At 60.8% G+C, this 24,257-nt stretch overlaps 1 protein-coding gene across 1 annotated transcript in view; it reads right to left on the bottom strand.

Moving 5' to 3' along the window:
* Nucleotides 1–24,257, bottom strand: part of LOC142056852 (dedicator of cytokinesis protein 2-like) — an 81,553-nt gene that overhangs the window by 47,647 nt on the left and 9,649 nt on the right. The window contains exons 15-25 of the mRNA XM_075092360.1: nt 23,943–24,041; nt 23,367–23,439; nt 22,346–22,449; nt 19,574–19,763; nt 15,289–15,386; nt 14,684–14,773; nt 13,975–14,075; nt 13,683–13,817; nt 7,567–7,678; nt 1,803–1,873; nt 1,072–1,178 (exon numbers count right to left, since the gene is read on the bottom strand). Coding sequence (XP_074948461.1) covers nt 1,072–1,178; nt 1,803–1,873; nt 7,567–7,678; nt 13,683–13,817; nt 13,975–14,075; nt 14,684–14,773; nt 15,289–15,386; nt 19,574–19,763; nt 22,346–22,449; nt 23,367–23,439; nt 23,943–24,041 — 1,180 coding nt within the window. The remainder of the gene's footprint in view (nt 1–1,071; nt 1,179–1,802; nt 1,874–7,566; nt 7,679–13,682; nt 13,818–13,974; nt 14,076–14,683; nt 14,774–15,288; nt 15,387–19,573; nt 19,764–22,345; nt 22,450–23,366; nt 23,440–23,942; nt 24,042–24,257) is intronic.

Raw genomic sequence — 24,257 nt, 5'->3', positions numbered from 1 at the left:
TCAAAGTCTCCATGGGCAGAGACACGGACGGTTCCTGCTGCCTGCGGCTGAGCTGCTCCCCTGCTCCCCCGAGCCTCCCCGCTGCGCTGAAGCCCAGAGCCTCCGGCCCAGCTCCCCAAGGCAGGCCACTCCCCTTCTCTTTGAAGATGCCATGTGGATATTTGGAAGCTCATCACGACTCCCCCGTGCCCTTTCCTGCCCCGAGCCCCTCAGTCGTTTCCTCCTCACCCTGTCTTCTAAGCTCTGCTTCTCTCACTGCTTTCTTGGGGACTTTGTCCAGTTTAACCACAAGTTTCTTGTGCCACCCAAAACTGCACCTGGAAGTAAGGCCAGCCGAGCCCTCGCTGACGCCGAGCAGGGTGCCGGGCACTTGCACGTCTGAGGGATGCTCCCCCCGTGAGGGCTGCATCGCCAAGCCCCTCTGCTCCCCCGGCCCCAAACCCTCTGGCAGCACTGCCACCGCCTGGGGCTCCATCCCCTGCTTGCTCAGTGATTGTTTTCATATGACAGTTTCTAACTTGAATATGGTCTATATCTTTCAAAACTTTTTCTCCAACTTATTGATATTATTTTAAACCCTGAGTCTGTCCTCCACTGTGTCTCCAGTTGCTTCTGCCTTGCAGGACAAAATTTACTATGTCTACTCTTTTTTCCATCATCTAGATTACTCCTAAGAATACCAAACAGCATCAGAGCCAGGGCAGACCTGGAGAATCCTTCTCGGTACGTCCTTCCAGTCCGACAGCAAGCCCCCAACACCGCTCATAAACCATCATCACACTGACTGCATATTGGCTCAGCTAAGCCGAATTTCCCTCCGCAGCCTGGCAGCATTTCAGACGGCAGGAGAGGATCCCTCCAACAGCACCAGCTGCACCCCAGAGAGGGGCTGGGCAACGCACGGCTCCAGCACGAGCTCCAGGGAACTGCCTTCCTCTGCAGAGCCGCCCTGGGCACGGGTGCTGTCTCAGGGGCAGAGGAGGGGTCCCTGCGGCAGGGACTCGTCCCCAGCGATGCTCCCAGAGAGCTCAGCACAGCAGTGCCACCAGGACCCCTGGCGCCCCTTCTCACCGTAGGACTGGAAGATCTTGCTGTTGACGATGTCTGTCAGGGACTGCAGCTTCTGCTTCAGCAGCCGCTGGGGCAGCAGGTTCCCAATGAAGTCCTGCAGCAAGGCCCTGCCATCCAGGAGACAGGATTTAACAAGTGTTAAATACGGGGCTTGCAAGAGCCCTGCTTGTTTTGCAGTCCCAAACACCTGCAGCCCCTTTCCTTCTGCCGAAGGCAAATGCAGCGTGTCGGGCAACAGTTGCCCCCAAGTCTCGGTCAGGAGCGGGCTGCTGCGCGGGGGGAGCGGCTCGGTGGGGGCAGGGAGGTGCAGGGAGGTGCAGGGCAGCACGGTCCCACCGCACAAAGCTGCAAGGCAGCCCATGCCCACCGCAGACAGCTGCCGGAGACACCCAGCTTAAAAACCCTGCCTGAATTTCCGAAATAGACCCGGCTGGGACTGAGGGCTTCCAGGCTCAGCCCCTGCCTGAAGCACAGGCCACTGCTAAAATTGAGCAAAATCATCCCCTGGTTTTGCACTAGGAGGGAGATAAGGAGGCAATTCCCAGGCATCAGGAAAGCCAGGCCCCTCCACCTGCCCTCGCCCTCGGCTGAACGGCATCAGTGTACGTCCCTGCCAGCAGCGCCGGGACGGGGGGGTCGCAGGGACGGGGGCGGGGGCAGAGGTGGCTGCGGCAGGCACTGAGCATGCCGCAGAGCAGGGCTGGAAGTGACAGGGATGACGGGGACCCTACCCCAGCACAGAGGAGTCAAAGATCCCAAACACGTCCTCGAGGATGGAAGGCAGGTACTTCAGGGCTGCTCCCTGCAAAGAGACAAGAGCTGCCTGCACCAGCCCTGCTTTGCCACAGATGGACAGACAGATGCCGCATGGCAGGGAGGGGACCCCCGGCTCCTCCTGCCTCCCCCCAGGGCGTGGGTGCTGAGCCAGCACCCGCTCTCGTTAAAGCCGCCCCACAGCCACCAGCCCACCGTCCTCGCCCCCCGGCGAAGGGGCATCCTCTCGCCGAGCCGCCAGCTCCCGGCTCTGCTCCCAGCTGCTGCTCCGCAGAGGTGCCTGAGCAGAGAGCCGATTACCGGGGACCCAGAAACATGCCCATCCCAGCACAGCGTTCTCCATTTGCAATTACTTTTTTTAGAACTGAGAAGATATATATTAAGAGATTAGAAGTAGTTATTTTAATAAACTTACACAATGGTAATTTTAAATCAGAAAGCTCTATCGAGTCAAACAGTTGTTAGTCTCGCCTATTATGTCAGTTATCTTAGCCACTTCAAAAAAGTAACAGCCAAATTTGATATTTTTTTTTATTAAACTCCATGCTTACTAAAGCTGGACTGATTAACTTTAATTATACTGCCACCCTTTAACTCTGACTCGATTGCATCCCCTCCATGACTGAGCCAGAATCCATGGTCAGCCTCTTGGTCTACATTTAGCAAGGTCATCTGATTCACTTTTTTAAAAATGAGCTAATATAGACTTTTCCCCATTCCTCAAGGATTTTTCCAGTGTTACAAGACTTCTTAAACATCGGCATCTACATCTCAGGAAGTCTCTTCCAGAAACTGGTTCTGGCTTTTATTGTAACTGCTGAGGCAACTGTCTGGCCTTGCAGAACTGAAAATGCCTCGAGGATGAGCCCCCTCTTACGGGTTTGTCATGGCAAGAGTGCGTCAGCCTGGCCACCACATACACATTGTGTCTGACCTCTCCCCAGCTGCAGAACAGCAATGTCTGCTCGAACCGGCTGCCCTGTCCACGCCGTCACTGGTGATGCTCTGGCAGCGCCGGTGGAGCTGGAAGATGGGCCGCCGGCACCCACCCGGCGGGTCCGGTGGGAGCAGGCGGGGAGATGGCCGTCAGGGAGCCCAGCGGTCACCGGCCCGGGGCGGGAGCTGCCTCTGGTGCGCGCAGCAGCAACCGGCACCTCTGCGCAGCGCCGGTGGCAGGGCATCCTGCAGAAACCCGCCCATGTGCCAGCGGCCGCAGGCGAAGAGTCAGAGCAACCTCAGCGAAGCCCCAACCACAGACACCCGTGAGCAGCCCCCCAGGAAAACGCAGCCCCTGACCCAGGCTGTGAAATGCAAATGCAAACCCAAATACTCAAAGAGGCGGCAGCGGGCTGGAGCCGTCCCCTCCACTCCGCCCTGCTGAGCTGCAGGTAAGCCGGACCTAGACCGAGGAAAGCCGAGGGGAGCAGGTTGTCCTTCTCGAGGCTTGGACAAGGGGCAACACGCGCCCACCACAAGCGGTGACCTGCTGTTGCTGCGTGCCTGTGCGGGCTGCCTCCGGGCACAGGACCCAGTGTGGGTCCCCCGAAGCTCCACCGTGCTCAGCGCCTTGGCAGCTGCGTGAGCCCTAGGTGTTGAAGTCTGTACCCCAGTCCCACCTCGGAACTCAACTTCTTTGGGCGCAGAGAAAACCAGGGCTCCAGGAGGGAAGCAGCAGGATGCGTGAAGCCCTTCTCAAGGGCCCTCTGGCTACGGCAGCGAGCAGTGGCAGCAGAAGCCCCGTCTCCTGGGTGGAGATGTGCAAGGCAGCTGCGCGCAGGGAGCAGGGAGCCTTCCATGTCCTTCACATCAGGGGCACCCTCCAGGTCACAGTGTGTGCTGGATATGCTGGAGGCGCTTGGCTGAAGAGCTGCTCCTGCTCTCTGGCTAGGACCACGCCGTGGGTTTGTCCCTGGGCCCCAGCCTGGCTGACACCTGTAAGGAGAGCTAGAAGAGGCTCAGCCTCCTCTCCGTGGCTCCGAGTAGTCAAAATAGGACAAAACCTCCCAGCCTGAAGTAGTGCAACAGAGGACTGGCTCTGTCCACAAGAGAGGTGGCCTTTGCAGGAGCGTTGCAGCTAACGAGCTATTATCAGCTCTGCCTTGGGCTGATCAGATAATTGCAGCTTTAACTAAAAGAGTAGGCAGAACAGGATGAAGCTGCAAAGCCTACGTCAGCCACTAACAGATCTTTTGGGATCACCTTCAGCTGCTAGATGGGAGCTAGAGAAGCGGGGTGTCTGCAAGCTCTGCAAAGCAGCTACAAAGTCTTAGAGACTTAGAGAACAAGAGAAAAAGAGTTCTCTCCTTGGAGCACCTGCTCAGGGTGTTCAAGGAGACACCATCAGGGCTGGGTATAGCAAGATGCAGTGGCTGGGGTCCGGCAGGAACAAGTGCAGGACGCAGCACGAGAACTGTGGCCAGGGCGACCGTGGGTCAGGACACCAGGGAAGCCACGGGACCCTCCGGATGGGGCAGCAATGGCCAGGCCAGGCAGAGGCACTGGGAGCCAGGCAGCACAAGGCTGGGCACTTGGTCTGAGGCTCGCAGGGGAAGAGGATGGGACCTTGCTTGCTCACAAGCCTGCAGTGCTGCTTCCCAAGGTCACAGCCTTTGAGTCAGAAATGCCGTTATATTTAAATAATCCTGGGTGGATTTTTCTTCCCCAGATCAGTGCAGCTGTTTGCAAACTTATACAAACTTTCAGCATCCACAGCCTGCTCTGAGGAGCAGACACAGACCATCACAAGGGGCTCAAGAGCTTCATCATGCAGTAGATGAGCGAGCACTTTGCCTGCTTCACGAGATGCTTCCTCCTTCCCCAGTCAGGAGAGACCTTGAGCAACCACTTCCATCTCCCCCCTCCCTCCCCAGGTCGGAGACGAATCTGCAGCTCCCTGTCCCAGCTCCTTGCTCATCTCTTTTCCATGGAGGGGTCTGGTCTGGCCAGGTAGGAGATCCCACCTGAAAGCTGCCCCATACACCTGGTCACCCTTCGCTGGGGCTTTTCCAGCTCGACCGCACGTTCTGAAGCGTGGGCACCAGACACAGATGCACCACAGGGACTTACGCTGTGGCAAAGGACGTTTTCCATTTTCTTAAGTCCCTTCCTGATAACTCCTGACTTTGGGTGAGTGTTCCTGATCAGTGCCAGGCACGGAGCTGACGTTGCCAGAGCACTATCCGTTACAGACCCAGGTCTCACCCGCCTGCACATCGGTCAGCTCAGAGCCCACTACCATGCTTTTAAAGTTAAGGGATTTCTCGCTTTTAAGACAATTTTCTGATTTTCACTTCCACACAGAATAATTTCACCTGGGCACTCTCTCCCCCCAAAGAAACACTTTGTCAGTGGCATGGGAGAAACTCTGTCACTGTAACGCCTGCAGAGCCGGCGACGAGCTCCGAGGGGGGCAGGTGACTGCAAGGAGGAGACCCAGCTGACACCATGCCCAGGGCGAGTTGACACCATGCGCCACAACGCAGCTGAGCACAAAGCCACACTCAGAAATACCAAACACAAGCTCCATCGACGACCTTGGCAACTTTAAAGTTGGGAGGCAATGACCAAAAGTGACCTGAGGGAAGTCAATGAGCAGCGAACCCGATGCCGCCACGCTCCGCTGCAACGAGCTCCCCTTTCTGCCACCCTCCAAGGAGCCACCACCAAGCCAGCGACCTGGTGACGAGACCCGTGTGTCCAGGTGCTCCCACGCAGAAGAGATGGGAGCAGAGGGACTTTTTGGACTGTGTCCTGCTACTGCGCAACACCAAAGCCCACCACAGACTGTGGCCCCAGCGCCTAGACCTGCTCAACACCCCAGCGATCCCTAAGGAAGAGCCTGGGGGGCTTCTAAAGGTCCCCTAAAGAGAACACCACAGATCTGCCAGAGAGCTTCAACCCCTCCTGCTCTCTCTAACAAAGTAACAGCAACCAGAGAAGCTATTTTCACAGGGAAAGCTCCCGCTCAGCGGTTGGGATCCCACCGCAGAATCCAGCCGTTTCCAGGAGAAAGCACGGTCAGGCTCAGCAAACCTGGCAGCGGCAGCGGGCAAATTTCCGAGCCCCATCCCCAGCTTCCTACCCGCTGCTCCGGGCAGAGGGCGGCTCCCATGGAATCCTCACCCCGAACTAAGGGATCCTGCCCCAAAGCCACAGCAGTGCAACAGTACACGAGGAAATACCATTTTCCAGTCTGCTTTTTAACGACGTTTGGCTGTTGCACATACCCACAGCGCCTCGATTGCACCAGAGGAGCCGCTACAGTGCTGCACGTGGAAAATCGTCCCGCTGAGGTGAGCGGCCGCTGCGGGCCAGTGGCAGGGACCCACCCGGACTGCCCCAGCCCTGACACCAGCCCAGTCGAGGTAACTGCAGCCTCAGGGGCTCGGGGCGAAGCACACGTGTGTTTCCCCACGCCTGGACACCCGGTACGGCTGGATCCCAGTCGTGGGCTTCGTCTGCTCCTCTGCCTCCTCCTGACGCTTTCAGCAGGCGCTGGCGGACGTGGCTGCACCGCCTGCACCGCACGGCCGACCCTGCCGCACTGTCTGTGCCTATTTGCCATTTCCACTGCTATTCCTGATCTTAGCCACGGGGTAGCTGCAGGGATGCCTTTTCTGGTGATGCACGAGCAGACCTTTCCCCTCTGCCCTGGACAGCGGCCTCTCCACTCTGGATGCATTTGCAAGAATTATTTTCTGCAGACCCGAACAAGGTGCCGAGTGGTGCAGAAACCACACAGGTGACCATGTGGCAGCCGGTAACGCTGCAGTGCGTCGGGTTACCAGAGCGCGGAGTCTCTAGAGCAACGGCATTGAGGTGGAAATCAGAATAACGATCAGTGTTTAGATGGGAGAGGGTATAAGCAGGGACAGCCCTCCTCCTCTCCATAAGGATAGCTGTCGTGTTAGTCTTCAAACCACTTTTCTTAAAATTAGTCTATAATGGGTTATCTGAGAATGCCGTGAAATCATCCAACACAAGAGCAGCAGCTGCCAGCCGTCCTGGGGCACCGCACATCCCAGCCTGCAGGTGAGGTCACCACCTGCACTCTGCGGTGCCTCTCTCCAGCTGGGAGGCCACGGGTGCAGAGTGCGGCCCCAAAGCGAGACCGACTCGGGCCTGGCCCCGGCCCCGGCTCCTGCCTCCTCTCGCTAAGTGACTCCGCAAAGCGCGCGTGGCTCCGTCGCGTTCGCGTCCAGCTCCCAGCACCAGCACCGTCGCACTGGCGGCCGGAGGGCCTCGACACCGGCTGCCGGTAAAGGATGCAGCCATGCCCACGGGGACCCGCAGTGCCAAGGGCACCGGTTCTGCTCCCCCTGGCCTCCCCATGCCAGCCTGGTCCTGGGGTGCAGGGAGCGAGGCCAGGCCAGCTCTGGGACGGGGACAAGCCCCAGGAGCCCTCCCGAGACCCTCTTCTCCAGGCAGCGGCACATGCCAGGCCAAGAGAGCATTTTCCCACGCCGTGGCCCCCGGCAGCAGCACAAGGCAGGGTGTTGCGGTCTGGGGCTTTGCACCGGGGCACAGGTGGGGGTCCCCGGGGGGAGCGAGGCACTGTGCAGAGTGGCAGCTCCCTTTGACACCCTGTGCATGGGGAGGTCTGCGCGCAGGACAGCTGGTGTCACCCCTGCACAGGCACAGTGGTGTCACCCCCGCCGCGGCACCGTCCACCCCGCCACGCACCGGAGCTGAGCCGCCCCGCAGCACCACCCCCCGCCATACCTGGGAGAGCAGCGTGGGACCCTCCAGTGGGGACTTCATCAGCTGGTTCAGGGAGAGGAAGAACTGCTGCAGCGAGTGCTGGAACTCAGCCGTCTCCTTCCCCTCGTAGAGCCTGCAACAGCCAGAGTCACCACACCGCCACCGCACCACGCACCTTCCCCCAGGGCTGTGGGTGTCACCTGCTCCTCGGTGACCGTGTTCCACAGCTGGGTCTAGCAGCAAGCCCTGGCTTGGCCACTGCCCTGGCACAGCCACTGCCCAGCCCCGGGGCCAGCCAGAAGCAACGCTTCAGATGTGCAGAATTACCCATATTAAAGACTGCTACCTGCTCTCTTGGAGTATTTATAGACACTACTTGTAAGTACTCATATATTTACTCTTTTGTTTTTTTTAATAGACTCTTTTACATGATTTTGTACACTGAAGGGCGTTAGTATCTTCCCACCCGAGGAGGAAACCTCCTGCGCCTCCACCCTGAACACGACCAGTGCAACCAGTCGCAGAACAAACCGAACACGCGGGGAATTTCAGCCATGAGACGTGCGAAACCGCGAGAAAGTTTCGAAGTTGCTAATCAAATGCGCAATCCTAAGAATAAAGTCACCGTAGTAACTCGTCGTGACAAACGGGTCATGTCTGAGCGAACGGACCTCGCCCTCTGACGCGGGGAGCGAAGCCGTGAGCCCCGCGGAGGAACGGTTCGCAGGTACAGACGGGGGAAGCGACGGATAAACCGCTGACCGCCCCATGGCCGCAGAGACAGACATGTCTTCCAGGCCGAGCTGACCCCCGCGCGCCGACCGCCACCGCGGCGAGCAGAGCGCGTGTGCTTCTTAATGGGGTTTTGGTTTCTAATTGCGCGCACACACAGCAGAGCAAACAGGATCTGCCGGTTTTTGCTGAACAGCTATTTTTGTTGAGTGTAGTTTTTGTAATAACTTCGTTGTTATATAATTACTGTTGGATAGCTCTCCTTTCAAATTAATCCTCCCTACCTGGTAAACGAGCCCAAGCGAACATAGGAAGCTTCGCAGGTTTGGCAGCAGTAACAAGCCTGTCGATGTGCCCGAGGCGTCTCAGATGTGCTCAGACAAATGCAGCGGCTGGTTTACAGCCCTTCACTGACTTCCAAGTCAAAGCAAAGCTTAGACTAACTCAAGAAAGGTCCCTCCCTCTCATCCCCTATGTTAAAAGTTACTAAACAGTGGGAGCCCCCAGCAGCCCCCCGCCCCCGCAGTCCCATCCCCTGGCCCAAAACCCCAACGGAGGCCAGGAAATTTAAAGAAGTCTGTATAGGTTAACATAAGAAAAGGAAAGCTTTTACTCTCACAGCAACGATACCATGCAACGATCATCATTTATTAGAGATTTGTTGGACTTTTCACAGTCCCTGTTTTTGATGCATCTACCCAACACCAACTGACATGGATTTTCAAGCTCACCTTAAACTCTTGCCTACAAAGTTCTGTATTTTGATCTTAAAGAGGACATGCACAAATGCAAGACGCTATTTTAATACTTGTAAGACACATCATCAACACTGATTTCTGAACCTTTACGTGTGTAATGACTTAAACCAGAGCAGTATAAAGCAGTCAGAGCATGCAGCTCCATTAAGCCAAGATTTGCACTGCTGCAGCAGACGTGGGTCACCACCGTCTTTAATTTATCGCTGACCTATTGGTTTGGAGGATTTCATCAGGAAAGCTGGCAGGCGGAGCCCAGTCCCCGAGCCCAGTGCCTCTTGGGTGCCTCGGATGCTGCAGCTTTGGGCTCTGGCACACAGCCCAGCTCCCGCAAGCACCGACAGCAAAGTGGCAGGAAAAATTATTCATCCCCCAGCTCACTAAGCAAATTAGCGTGGACTCCAATAAAAACTGTGCTGAATGTAATTTACTTGGGAAGGGTCAGCGTGGCTCTCGGGAAGGGACACCCCGCCTGCGAACCCCCGGGTCTCCTCCACAGGAGCCTCCAGGCAGCCAACGCTGGAGCCCAGCAGCTGCGACGCCTTTGGGGACCCCAGGGACCCCAGCAAAGCCCCTGCGGGAGGGGGGCAGCAGGGACGCTCAGAAGCTGTGGGGTCCCCAGCTGCACAGGTGCCTGGCTATAGGGAGGGGAGGTAAGGGGCCGGCCCTTGCAGGGGTGCTGGGCTGCCCCGGGGCAGGAGGGGGGACGACTGGGGCCGTGGTGGAGCCTGCGGGTGCTTCCAAAGGGGGGCTGGGCGAGGGGGCTGCAAGCTGGGGAGCTGTGGAGGGATGCTGGCGAGAGCAAGCGACCCAGCTCCCACGTGCTGGCAGGAGAGCCGACCCCGCACGGGCTGAGCCCCGGGGTGATGACAAGCACTTTCAGGAAAACTTCGCCCCCCTCGGTGGCAGCCAAAAAGCAGAAGCAGCCAGAGGAACTGGCAGGGAGGAAGCCGCGAGTGGGAGGCCATGTCACCATGCCACCAAAGCCCCTGCTCCCCCAGTCCCCTCCCTGAGGCGACGGAGCCACGCAGGTGCCAGGGGCCTCCAAGGGGGGTCGGGGTTACCACGGCTGGGGCAGGGGACAGGAGAGCTCCCCGACATCGGGAGGGATGCGGGGCGCTCTGGGGGGCTCCGCCAGCCCCCACATGCCCCAGCGGAAGCGGAGAGCACGGCGTGCCGAAGTGGAAGGTGACTGGAGACACAGCTCCCGCGGCCAGCGCCTGGATCGGCCCCTTCACAGCCCACCAGCTCCCACACCTCCTGCCAGAGGCGGGGCGGGGAACCAGGGAGCCCCTTCCCCACCAAAGGCCACGGAGCTGCCGAAGGGGCTCATGCCATGAACCTCCAGCCCCACACTGGCCCGGCCCTGCTTCGATCGTCCGCGCAGCAACCTGGGATTCTTGTACGCGCTTCTTGAGCTGCTCAGCTGGTCCCAGCATCAGCACATAACAAACAGATACAGCAACCTGCAGTAACTTATTATAATTACAATCTAATTTTTTTTAAATTATAGACTGTGTACAAATTGTAGCACCGTTTAAAGTATTTAGAAGATCTGAGGAGTCCATGTTATTGCACTGTTAAGATCACTAAGATAAAGGGAAAATGAACAAAACCACTACATGTCTTCAGGGATGTCTTCATTCCAGTGCTAACTAATTCACAGGGTTGTTTGCAAATGCTCCATATAATTAATTTTCTCTGCCAGAAGTTCTATAAGCTGAGGAATTTGCTCTGTATTTTCATATATGACGAGGAGGTAGGTACCTGGGTCTAATGCTGGAGCACCCCAGAGCCCCGGAGCAGGCGCCCGGCCATGAAGGAGACCCTGGGAAGGGCTGGCAGGCGAGAGCGATGAGGAAGCACAGACAGGGCTCGCAGCAGCTCGCGCACCGGCAGAGCCGGCGCTCCGCCGCGTGAGCTGCACGGGGAACGCTGGCCAGCAGCAAAGCAAGGCGCCGAAGGCAAAGTGGGGGCAAAGTGAGGTCTGAGAGTCACTGGGGATGCCGGGAACCCAACACTGCGAGTGGGGCACAGAGCACCGACGGGGACGCTGACACCCGCCCTGGCACCGCTGCACGGTGCTTGAGAGTCCAGGTGGAGGAGGCAGACCCTGGGCTCTCACTCCACTCCCTGGAAGACGCTGACCGCCTGAACCGTGACCCCAGACCACGGGGCAACACTGCTGCTTTCCCAGCACAGCCTGGCAATGCTGCATGTGGAAGGACCTCGCCTCCCACCTCTCCTTTGGGACGCTTCAGCTTTCGGTGCCCTGTACTTGGAATGAAAGAGGAACATAACTTGCTTTTTCTGGTAACACTGATGGGTTGGTGTTTTCAGCTTTGCATTTGAGCTCAGCAGCTTGGCCGGGCTCACACATGCCTGCCCGGGGGTGGCTTGTTTGTCCCATCACACTGACTAGGACAGGAACCTCGTGTCCACAGGGACCAAATGAAACCAGGTCCTGGGAGGACTCTGGAGGTACCTGGGGGGACTTTCATAGAATCATAGAATCATTAAGGTTGGAAAAGACCTCTAAGATCATCAAAGTCCAACCATCAGCCCAACACCCCCAGGCCTCCTAAACCATGCTCTGAAGTGCCACGTCTGCACGGTGTTTGAACCCCCCCAGGGACGGTGACCCCCCCACCTCTCTGGGCAGCCTGTGCCAGGGCCTGACCCCTCTGGCAGGGAAGGCATTTTTCCCAATACCCAACCTAAACCTCCCCTGACGCAGCTTGGGGCCGTTTCCTCTCGTCCCATCACTTGTTCCTTCCCTGGGCAACCTGTTCCTGTGTCTCAGCACCCTCACAGCACGGAATTTCTTCCTTATGTCCAATCTACCTCAACCCTCCTTCAGTTTAAAACTGTAATCCCTTGTCCCATCACTACAGGCCCTGGTAAAAAGTCTATCTTTCTTTCCCACAACCCCCTTTAGAGCTTGTGCTAAGCGGGGTGGTGAGCCACTGAGCCAGGAATGCTCGGGGGGGCGGGGGCTGGCCCAGGCACCCCTTCACCAGGCTCTGGGGCGGGCACCATACGAACTCTGGTGTTGTTGCAGTGTGAGGGACCCCCCCAGCACCAAACACACCTTTGCATTGGAAATTATTCGAAAGCCCCGTGGCCAGCTGAAGCATGAGAGCAGCCCAGGACAAGGCCTGCGAGCTGTGCGTGCCGTTGGAGCTGCAGAGGTAGAGGGTGCTCCATACAAACCCTCTGCGGCCAGACTTGTGTCTTTGTCAACGATGTGCTGGAGTGGTCCTTGCACAGACCCCGCTGCCCGAACCACGGTCAGCGCACCCACCACCTTGCACACGCGCTGCCGGCAGCGTCGGCGCCGCGCGGGGCGGCTCGCAGGTGACGCCGTCGGTGCAGCCGGAGGTGCATGGCACGGAAGCCGCCGAGAGGCGGGGGGCAGGGGCGGTGTGAGCCGAGCGGAGCTCTGCTCCGCTGCAGCACCAGCCTCCCTGAGGGCAACTGCAACGCTTTCCTCTCCAAGGAAAAATCTGCTAAAAAGCTCCTGAGCAGCACGGGCCGGGCAGGCAGAAGGTCTCCAGGAATGAGCGGGAAGAGCGAGGCTGGACGCACGAAATCCTGTCCAGCCGCAGTGCCGGCTACACGGGGGAGCAGGCTGCCCAGGGAAGCCTTGCCATATCCATCGTGGGAGGTTTTTAAGAGCACGTTGGAAAAACTGTCCTGTCGGGGGTGGCTCGGGTAGAGCCAGCCCTGCCTGGGGCAGGAGGTCGCCGCAGGTCCCTCTGGCCTGGTTCACGTGGCGTTTGGGTTAGCCATACGCAAAGGAGCTGGGCATTTCCCGATGCCACGGCACATGGCAGCGGGAGCTGGGGCAGGGCCTGACCGCGCAGAGGTGGAGCAAAGCCACCGGCATGGCCGGGAGGGACTGTGGGCTCCACACCGGCTGACGGCAGCCAGGGCTCGTGGGAAACCCGTGCCTGCAGCACCAACGCCGATCTCACCAGCACCTCACACCGAGGCTCTTGACCAGCAGGCGCGCAGGAGGAACCGGCAGCAATTAGCCTGACAGACAGCAAACCACAGGCTTGCTTCTTGCTAACGCAGGAGTGCTGCCTCACCACCGAGGCAGAGAGCTCTCAGGCTCTGCTTGCTCTCAGGCAGAGAGCAGCTTGTGCAAGGACACCTGTCCTGCCGTGGCTCCTCGCACTGCAGGAGCTCTCCTGCCCCAAGATGGACGGCGCTGCCTGCTGCCCGTGCCAGACCACGACTGCTCCAGCAGCAACCGGAGGACAGTGTGCAGCAGAAAACTGCCGGAAACCACAAGGAGAGGAAGCATGGTGGCGCAGGAGAGCCTGGCTGGGGACCAGCCAGCACAGCAGCACGTCCGCAGCGCGCCGGGAGCCGTGGGTGCCACCCCTGGGTGCCGCATCCGACCGAGCAGCCAGCATCAGTATCAGATAGGTCGAGGTGCCAGTGCTGCATCCCCGGGGCCAAGGGTCAGCACCGACACCACTCCCGGGGCACAGGAACCCCCGTGGGACCTTTCCTTTCCTCCCTCCCACAGACCCCATCCCCAGGGGCGACACTTCAGCAGTGCTACCGGCACACAGCGCTGGTGCAGCAGCCCGGCAGGGTGCGGCACCTGGACCAGTGGAAGCAACTGTGGGTACTTACTGGGCGAAGAGGTGTCGGGAGCGGACGATGAACTTGAAGACATACTCCAAGGCCTTGAAGGTGCGCATGAGCGGCTCGCAGGGCTCCCCCCGGCTCGCGTGGTCCACATACTGCGTCAGCACCGAGATCAGCTTCCTGCAGGACGGGGACACGCGTGGCCGAGGCTCAGCAGGCTTCCCGGCCACAGCCGAGCAGCCTTCGGGGCAGCTGCTGAGCCGTGCCACACTGCCCGCCGGGCACTCGCCCGGCCCCGGGCCCATCCCGCGCCATGCCACGGCTGCCGGGCACGCACTTGTAGGCGAGCGTGGCACTGAAGTGCTGGCGGATGTAGGCCTCCAGGACGGCGTTGAAATGCTGGAACTTCCTGTCAGCCACCAGACCCACGATGAAAACCTGCGGGGAGTGGGCAGTGGGCACGGCTCAGTGCAGGCAGCAGGGTGCCCGGGGACAGCCGGGTGCCCGCAGCCACAGCCAGAGTGGTGTTGACCCCTCAAGGGGGCTGCTAGGGCTGCCTGAGCCCCCGGCGCACCCGCCCAGCCTGCCAGGACGGGCAGACCTCCAAGACACGGAAAGCCCAAAATAAGCCCCGATCCCAGCAGCTGCAGGACTCTTCACAGCCCGTTTGCACGGAGCTCTCACCATCACCAACCATGGGTGTCCCACGCGAGCCACCCCAACCCTCCCCTATCTCATCGCTGGGGTCACTCTTGGCTCAGTGTAGGAGAAACACCTTGGAATATTGCTGGAATTGTCCCCTGGAGGGACAGTGCCCCTGCAGAGCCACAGCCCTGCCCTGTGCTGGGTCAGCTGGGCTCTACCAACCCGTGGCACCGCGGAGGAGCTGGAGGTGCTGCACAGCTTTGAGCACGGCTTGTCCAGTCAGATCAGCAAGCCCCAACTCAAACCTGCCCCAGTCTGACCTCAGCCCGTCCTGGGCACCTGCACTGGTCAGTGGGGTCAGACCCACGTTCAGCGCTCGCAGGGAAGAAGATCTTGCTTACCAGGGCATCAAAGACAAGTGTGTCATAGACATCCGTGTCCGAATTCTCCATCATGATGGAGAACAAGGCATCCAACGTGTCCTGGAGGAACTGGGGGAGACAAGAAGACTGTGAGGACTCGAGCATTAACTCCCAGAGTCATCCTGGACCCACTTCTGAGTGCAGGAACCACCTGCCTGGGCACAGAGCTCCTGTGCCCATCCTTAACCTTTCTCAGCCTGGGGCATCCAGCCCTTTGCCAGGACACAACTCCACAGCCCGGCCTGTCCCTCCGGCCGCCTGCTTGCCCCAGCGGGGTTCCCGGGACTGACGGGGCAATCGCCGCAGGCAGAGGCAGCATCTCTCCCCAGGGAAGAGGCACTGAGGCCATGCAGGATGCTCCCAGTGCACCCAGTCCAGCCCCAGGCCCCCTGCTCCGGCAGCTGCTCTCGGCATGCCTGGCCAGGCTGCCAGGAAACGCCTGGTGCCCACACTGCCGCCCCAGGGAGCTTTCACATCCCTCTGCCCGCCTCGGGAGACGTGGCTGGAGATGTAAGCACAGGGCAGAGAAGGGAGTAGGTGGGAGGAAGATCCCGGCATGGTGTGGGGAAAGGTCATGGCTATACCTTGATGACCTCTCCTCCGTCCACGTTCATCAGCTTTTGGAGGTTCCCGGAGAGGAGGCTGGGCTTGGAGCGCCACTTCAGCAGCCCCAACAGGTTAACTGGGTGGGAGGAAGGGGAGAGTCAGCACAGCTTCACGTGCAGCCAGACACAAACGTCACCGGCCCCCCAGGCTCCCCCAGCCCACCCTCGCTGTCCAGGCCGTCCGGCGGGGGAGGGCCCATCCAGGGGGGACATGGTGCTGCTTGCTCCATGCCGGGGGAAGCACAGGGTGAGCACCCGTCACGCCTGAGCTGCTGCCGCTCCGTCGTGTCACTGTGCAGAGGCGCTGCCTCCCTCTCCCTCTCTCCCACGGGAGAGAATCCAAGACCCAAAACTCAGCCCTGGAGCTGCAGCTTCCCCACGAACCTTTCGGAGGCGTGCCCTTGGGCAGCAGGGCCGTGGGTCCCTATCCTCCCCTGACTCGTGGACCCCACGGGACGGACCATGCCGGGGCTGGGACCAGGCGAGGGCCCCCATGCCCCTTGCAGCTCCCCGGCGCCCACCCCAGACGCCCACCCCATGCTCCCGCCCGCGGCCCCTCTCCTGCGCCGAGCAGAGCTGACGGCTGCTGGTCAGACGTGCACGGGGCCGCGTGAGGACCTGCCGGCGCCAATCCCGGGAGCGGCCACGGCACACGCAGAGCGCAGCCTGGGCACCGTACCAGCTGGTGGTCAGCACAGCGCTGCCAGGAGCCGCTGGGACCCTGCCAACCTCCGACTCCCTGTACAACTGCACAGAAAGCTTCCTGACTTCAGTACCATAAAAGCATAAAACTCGACTAAATGGATGGTTGCTACTGTAGAAGCTACAACTGTGCTGCAGGAAGGGGATTAACTGAACAGCAATGGCCCTGGGCCCCTCTTGCACGGAAGCACAGCAGCCCCAGACCCCGTCAGCGCGGCAGCGATGAGTAACCGCGTGCTGTGTCCCCCGAGCCGTGAGGCTGTGGTCCCCGAGCCCCACGCCAGGACTGCGGTTTCCCCAGCTGCGTCACTGCAGTTCAGCAAAAGCAGGACGAAGTGTTTCCACCTGTTGGCCTTGCGGCGGCGGCGCTGCTGGCCGGGAGGGAGCCCGGCTTTCCCGCACGCTCTGGCCCTGTCCGAGCACCCCTGCCGCTCGCCTCCTCCACGGAGCCCGCTGGATGCTGGTGCTCCCGTGCAGCATTTAACCCTCCAGGCAGCTGGAGGCATTACCCCGAGGCGTCCGCGTTGCCCGCCCGGAGGGACGGGCGGCTGCTGCGGGGCTTGCTGCAGCGGTGCAGACGTGCCCTGGAAACGCGGCACCGGCCCAAGCACCGGCACTGCCACGCGGCACAGCGCGGTTACACCTGGCAGGCGGCCAGGCTGCGTGTCCCCGCGGTGGCAGAGGCATGTCCCCTGAGCTGGATGCCTGCTAGGGCAGTCGGACCCCCCTTCCCGCAGGGCCGGTGCCTGGCTGCTCTCTGCCAGCCCTGCTCTCCCCGCTTGCTTCAGAGGGGCACGGGAAGATGTTTGATAACTCAAACTGCCGACACCTTTTTGTTCTGCCACCTCCCAAAACAAGGCAAAATCCCACCTACAAATGCAGATGTGCCTGTGCTGAGGTGGCACATACGCTCCTGGCTGCCCTGCAACGAACTGCGCAAAGCAACCCAGGGCTGGAAGCCCAGGCCATCTAACACAGGACAGGGTTTGAAAACAAGAAGTCCCAATTCCCACCCTGATTTTGGAAGGCCCAAGGAAGGTCACGGAGCCCCCAACAGCAATGCCCAGCAGCTCGCTCCAGCTCCCAGATCGAAGGCAGCGGCTCACTCTCCCGGGGGCAAGAGCAGATTAATTACCATCTGCAAGGGTTTGCACCAGCCAAGAAACTGCTAACTACGCACAGCCACTGGCAGCGGCTCCGCACCCCCAAGGTGGGAGAGCACCTGGAAACTCCTGGAGCCTGTTATTGTTTGTTCTCATCCCCCTGCCTTGGAAAACTAACATGCTGCTACCTCAGGAGGGCTCAGGAGAGAGATCAGCCAAAAGACAACCTTAATAAATAAGAGAAAAAAATGAGAAACTATGAGTTACATCCCACAGCTATCGTCCCAGCGATATGCAGAGCCTGCAGCAACCCACATCCCACCCCAGCGGTGTGGGCGCCAGGGCGGCACAGCACGGGGTGCTGCAGCAGCAGTGCCACGGGGCAAGGACAGCGAACCCGATTGCCGGGGCAGCGGGCAGCACCGTCCTGGCTGCAGGCACTCCTGCTCACCACCGCTCCTCTCCAGGGGACGGCAGCCCCCCGAAGCCCCCCGGACCATGCTGCCCCGCTGGCCTGCTCCCGCCCCAGGAACAGCCCCTAGCCTTGGCAGCCCTGACCACGTCAAAACGCTAATTCAGCGCTCATCATTCCTGCTCCCCCTGCATTTCCAGCACGCCGTCCCGGTGCTGCCTGTGACAGGAGTGAGCCCCGGTCCGGCTGCGCCGTGCCAGGGGCCGGTGCCAGCATGGCACCCCAGTGTGAGCAGCAGCCGGGCTGCCCCAGGGCCCTCCTCAGCCCCCCAGCCCTCGCCTTCTCACACGGGGCCATAAATCACCCAGGCAGGCCCCGGGACAGATGGGCACAAGCTGTATTTACTGCACAGGTTTAGGAAGGAGGGCAGGGCAGGTCCTATTCCCTGGCCTGAGGACAAATGTCTCCGCTCTGGTGGGCAGAGCCCAGCCGTTCCCCCTCCCCGCATGGCCTCCCGGTGCTGCCACAGCAGCACCACGTCCCACAGCGGCACCAGCGTCCCACAGCGGCACCAACATCCCACAGCGGCACCAGCGTCCCACAGCGGCACCAACGTCCCACAGCGGCACCAACGTCCCACAGCGGCACCGTGTCCCACAGCAGCACCGTGTCCCACAGCGGCACCAACGTCCCACAGCGGCACGAGCGTCCCACAGCGGCACCAGCGTCCCACAGCGGCACCATGTCCCACAGCGGCACCAGCGTCCCACAGCGGCACCAACGTCCCACAGCGGCACCAACGTCCCACAGCGGCACCGTGTCCCACAGCAGCACCGTGTCCCACAGCGGCACCAGCGTCCCACAGCGGCACCAACGTCCCACAGCGGCACCAGCGTCCCACAGCGGCACCAACGTCCCACAGCGGCACCAACGTCCCACAGCGGCACCAGCGTCCCACAGCGGCACCAACGTCCCACAGCGGCACCGTGTCCCACAGCGGCACCAACGTCCCACAGCGGCACCAACGTCCCACAGCGGCACCGTGTCCCACAGCGGCACCAACGTCCCACAGCGGCACCGTGTCCCACAGCGGCACCAGCGTCCCACAGCGGCACCAACGTCCCACAGCGGCACCAGCGTCCCACAGCGGCACCAACGTCCCACAGCGGCACCAACGTCCCACAGCGGCACCAGCGTCCCACAGCGGCACCAACGTCCCACAGCGGCACCAGCGTCCCACAGCGGCACCAGCGTCCCACAGCGGCACCAACGTCCCACAGCGGCACCGTGTCCCACAGCGGCACCAACGTCCCACAGCGGCACCAACGTCCCACAGCGGCACCGTGTCCCACAGCGGCACCAACGTCCCACAGCGGCACCAACGTCCCACAGCGGCACCAGCGTCCCACAGCGGCACCAACGTCCCACAGCGGCACCGTGTCCCACAGCGGCACCAACGTCCCACAGCGGCACCAGCGTCCCACAGCGGCACCAACGTCCCACAGCGGCACCAACGTCCCACAGCGGCACCAACGTCCCACAGCGGCACCAGCGTCCCACAGCGGCACCGTGTCCCACAGCGGCACCAACGTCCCACAGCGGCACCAACGTCCCACAGCGGCACCGTGTCCCACAGCGGCACCAACGTCCCACAGCGGCACCGTGTCCCACAGCGGCACCAGCGTCCCACAGCGGCACCAACATCCCACAGCGGCACCAACGTCCCACAGCGGCACCAACGTCCCACAGCGGCACCGTGTCCCACAGCGGCACCAACGTCCCACAGCGGCACCGTGTCCCACAGCGGCACCAACGTCCCACAGCGGCACCAACGTCCCACAGCGGCACCGTGTCCCACAGCGGCACCAGCGTCCCACAGCGGCACCAACATCCCACAGCGGCACCAGCGTCCCACAGCGGCCAGCCCGTGCGGGCAGACAGCAGCCGCAGAGCCGGCGGCTGGGAGAAGAGCGGTCAGCAGGTGGAAATGCACCAGCGGGGTGGGGGCACAGCCCCACCGCCACCCCCACAGAGGGCCAGGACTCACCGTTCTGGGTCAGCTTCGTGGAGCAGACGAGCGTCGAGATTTGGAAGCTGTCCCGGGCTGACACGGTTAAGCCCGATGTGCCCCCGCTCATGCGGAAAGAGGAGCCAGAGAGGAGCTTCGGCTCGGAGAAGTTCCTCATGGAGGGCAGGGTCAGGTACGCGCTGGCGTCCTCCAGCTTCCTGCTGTCACCCTGCAAGGCAGAGCGTGGCTCGTACCAGGCAGCGCAACCCAGTGCGAGCCCCATGGGACGGCGCTGGCCCCTGGGCTCCGTTTTGACCCCGCGTCAAGTCCCCTGTGGGGGACTTTGCTGTGCAGATAGGGGCAGGGCAAGGAGGTCCGCAGAGCCGCGCACAGGTGATGATGGCTCCCACCTAACAGCATCCTCTGGTACCCTCTGGCTCGTGGGAGTCGCTGGGATGCGGGAGCTGGCCCAGGGGAATCACCACCCACAGGGCAGAGCCCCGTGCAGGCAGCGCAGCAGGCTCATTCAACATTAATTTCAACACAGTGTCCAACAAAGCTGCTCCCTGCGGGGCTCCGCAGGGACCTGTGCTCAGCTGGGACAACCGACCGGGAGACACCAAACCCCAGCCAGTGCCACTCAGGGAGGACGCAAGAACTGGCAGGAGGACAAGCACGGGGGGAGGCCAGTGACACGGAGGAGCCTGGGGCCAGGCAGCAGCACGCCGGGAACGACACGCGTGCCTGAGCACCGCTGCAGACATGGCCACGCAGCAGGACACTGACCAGGCGGCCGGCGTGGTCCCGCCGGGGTCATCAGCCCGATAGGATGTGTCCTGCCCGCGTGGGCATGCCGGGGTCCCTCTCCATGGTGGCAAAACAACCTATTTCTTTGTGTCCCCTAATCTTAAATTGAAGAATTAGCACGACGTTACATCTAGAAGGACTCCCTGGGGAACTTTCTAAATGATCTTTCCATGCTCCTTGGCTGGGGCATGGTGGATGTCCGCAGACAGCCGGCCGCATGATGATGGGCCATGGCGGTGCCACCCCGAGCTCACCAGCCCTCGCTCATGGCTTGGCAACGGGGCATTTATTCTTCCTTGCCTGCCACCTTGCATGATAAAATTCCTCCTGCTGAAGGTCAGATGAAGATCACAAAATTATTTGTTGTTGGCTTTTCTCTCCACCAGGCACATCCACGGCAGCCAGCTGACTCGCAGGAGGTGCTGCACTTCTTCCGAGGGCAGCTAAGCCCTCGTAGGGTAAACTGGCTTAATTTCAGATGTTTCTCAACCAGCATGGGATCAAGAAGACTGGGGATCTAAAAGCATATAGTTCACATTCCTCTGGCAAACGAAGATAAAAAGATTAAATAGCTCCTGGCTCCCAGAATCAAGGCCCGGTGTTTGCCGGGAAGAGCAGGAGTCAGCTGGGGAGAAGACAAAGCAGAGCACGCCGGCTTTTGCTTGCTGAGGGGTGGAAGGTGCTGGTGAACACAACGGTTCAGCGAGGGCAGCAACAACCCTTTAAGGAGAAAATGCATCCAGAAGGGAGGTGCGCAGGCTTTGATCTCGCTGCCTCAGCCGGCACCAGCAGGTCCTGAAGGTGCTCGGTGCTCCTGCCACCGTGCCGGCTGCCGAGGGGACAGTCCCCTGGAGAGCCAGGGACCGCATCTGCAGCTCTGCTGCCATGGCCTGCATTTTTGTCCCAAAAATAACAGGGAGGAGGGACACAGTAACGATTTCAAATGCACAGGAGCTTCTGGGGAGGAAAATCGCCGCTCTGCCCCCATCGCCAGACGGGCAGCTACGCGAGCACGGGGCAGGAGCACAGGGGGGTGACACGGCATCAGATCCACAGCACAGTCCTCCCAGGGGGGACGATGATGAGCAGAGCGGTGTGCTGGCAGCAGCTTGGGTGCCTCTGCTGCCAGGACATTACGTAGCTGCAGGAGAAGCATCAGGGTGCTAAGAGGCAAACATGGTGATGATGAGGAGGAACTCCCCCACCCAGGTCATGGGAAGCATTGGCTGAGGCCAGCTGCTCAGCTGCCACAGCAGGCAGGAGACAGATCTGCTCGTCCCAGAAAGATGCAGGGCTTGGGAAGGGAGACGGGTCTACTTCGAGTAACTGTGGTCACATCGCCAGGAACAGCAGGCAAAATCTGAGAAAACTTCAGTTAAACACCAGAGCAGGCAAGGGGCTGAGGTGGGAAGGTCACCTCCTGAGGAGGCTGGAGCTCCACTGCCGGTGAGGAACACACAGAGCAAGAGTCCTGAGCTCGCCCTTGCAGCGGGACCAGCTCCCACCTCCCGGTCCCCTGGCCACGGCCAGCCCAGCCTGGGAGAGGGGGACACCAAGGCACTGTGTCCATGTGGTCTTTCATGCTCCAGTGTCAGAGCTGAGTGCATTTTTTCCAAAAGAACAGTGAATTTTCCCTCCTCACATTCTCTCTCTGCTCTCTCATAAGAAAGCCCAAGCAATTCTAGGCAGACAAATGGTGGTGAAATCAGGCAAAGTGCAGCAAATGTTGTCATGGGGACATGCCCTCCAAAGTCAGATAAATTTAAGTTACCATTTCCTAAACAAAACTTGTCATTCGCAAAGGAGCAGCGTGGAGATTAGAGACGCCATGTGCAGGAGCCCCCACCGCCAAGGACAGAAAGGATGGGAGGGAGGGACTGGAAACCCTCCGGGGGTCTTTGGATACGTGCCACCAGCGCAGCAGCTCCGGCAGGGACCAGGACCACAGCCTCACGCACCAGGAGAGCTGCCGTCTCTGGGGGGGTTTTCCTGGCCCCCCTGTACCTTGTACAGAACGAGGTCGTGCTCCCCGTCACGCAGCGTGGTGCCGTCCGGTCGCATCAGCTTCACGAAGGCCATGGAGAAAATCCGCTCGCTTTTGTCTTTGGCTGGGAGAGACAAACACGGGGGAGGTGAAGCCGGCTCAGGAGGAGCCCGAGGACACTCCGTGCGGGCAGGGAAAGGGCAGCACAGCCAGGGCTCCTCCGGCAGCGGAGGGGGTCGGGGAGGGGGCTGCCAGGGAAACTGCGTTTCTTTTCCTGGAGCCTGCGGGCTGTGCCCACGCGCAGCGAGACCCCGGGGTGCTCAGGAGAAGCAGCTGCTGCAGCCCTTTGGGAACCTCGGAGGGGGAGAGAGGGGAGCGATGACAGTGACAAGCCGATGCATGGCCAGAGAAGCCGCTGGGCACCCGCGTGTGCTGCCCGGGCAGGCAGCCATCAGAGAGCCGCCTCCATGGGATCAAGACAGGCTTGGGGCAGGCAGGGCTTGGGGCAGGGCTTGGCTCGCACAGGATCAGACTGCTGCGCAGCAGCCTCAGCTGCAGGTCTCCGCAGTGGCCCTGGGGAAGGTCCGCACAGCCTCAGGACGTGCTGCACCATGTCTCAGCACGTACGGCTTTCAGCCGTGCGAAGGCACTGACCGCAGCACCCCTGCTCCAGGAGCAGCCCATCCTACCGGCCGCACGCTGCAGCCCACGGCCCTGCTGCAGCCCAAAGCCACAGCATGCGGCGCGGGCGCTCCGGAGAGCCGAGCACAGGCGCCCAGGGAGCGGCTGCCTGCAAGCGGCAGCGGTTTCCCAGAGGGCTGCTGCCTCACCACGGGCAGCAGGTACAGAGCAGAACAGGGGGGACGGCCTCCTTCCTCCCTGTGAATCCCGCATCCCTGATACACCCCTGCACAGTGCGAGACGACGGCCGCTCACGGGGCCCTCCTGTTCCTGTACCCCTGAGCTGCAGGCTGCCCACCTCCATCACAGCCCTTGCTGGGAACGTTAGCTGAGGAAGACCTGAATAGGGAGGCTACTTACAGTCGCTGGAGGAGCGATGCCGGAAGGTGAATCTGAGGTGGGTCTTGTGGACATCTTCAATGGGAACAGCAATCTGAGAGAGAGAACGTGTCTCTGCTGGCCAAGACCACCTGTGCTTGGGCAAAGGTTGTGCTGAACCGTCACTTGCTTGAACACTAAACCACATGCTTTCCTTTCAGTTAATGAGGCTGAACTGGAGACATGGGTGTCTGAGCAGGGCCGGTGTTGTAGCCCATGAGCCCATCGGGAGAGGTGGGAGCAATGCAGGAGCACCGCCAGCAATGCAGCACGCCCAGAGCCCCTGCCTCAGCACTGCTCATCGGCAGGGGCCGTAGACATCGCCTCCCTAGGCAGATCGCCCTGAGTCTCCATCCAGGGGTCGGGCCGTGACACCAGCAGCATCTCCTGTCCTCCCCAAGCTAGGGAGCCGGGGACTTTGCCCCCTGAAAATCCATCCCTGATGAGGAGTCCCCTCCAGCAGCTCGGTCCTGCTGCGCAGGAAGAGCAAAGGACGCAGCCTCGGGGTTCGCAGCCCCAGTCCCACCTCAGTCCCTGCACCCCGAGGCTGGTACAGACCTTCACCGTCTCCATCCACCGCTGGTGCCGCTGCTGGTAGTAGACCACAGAGCGGTACTCGCTCGTCGGCTTGTCCCCTGCGCCATGGTAAATCACGTTCTGCAAAGAGAGCAGCAACAGAAGAGGCGCTTCATTGTCAGATCAAATAAACTCAAAGAATGGAAGTTTTGCATCCCCTGCTAACCTGGGCCAGCCCCCGAGTGCTCCAGCCCCGCTGAGCCGCTCCCCCCTGCCCACACCACAGCAGCCCCCACCCGAGCCCTGTCGGCACAGGTGCCCCTTTACAGCAACCCAGCCAGCACGGGGACATTTTCC

This window comes from Phalacrocorax aristotelis, chromosome 4 (assembly GCF_949628215.1).
Source record: "Phalacrocorax aristotelis chromosome 4, bGulAri2.1, whole genome shotgun sequence".
Classification (NCBI taxonomy): Eukaryota; Metazoa; Chordata; class Aves; order Suliformes; family Phalacrocoracidae; genus Phalacrocorax; species Phalacrocorax aristotelis.
Note: the sequence above shows the minus strand (reverse complement) of the source record. Positions and strands in the feature narration are given on the sequence as shown.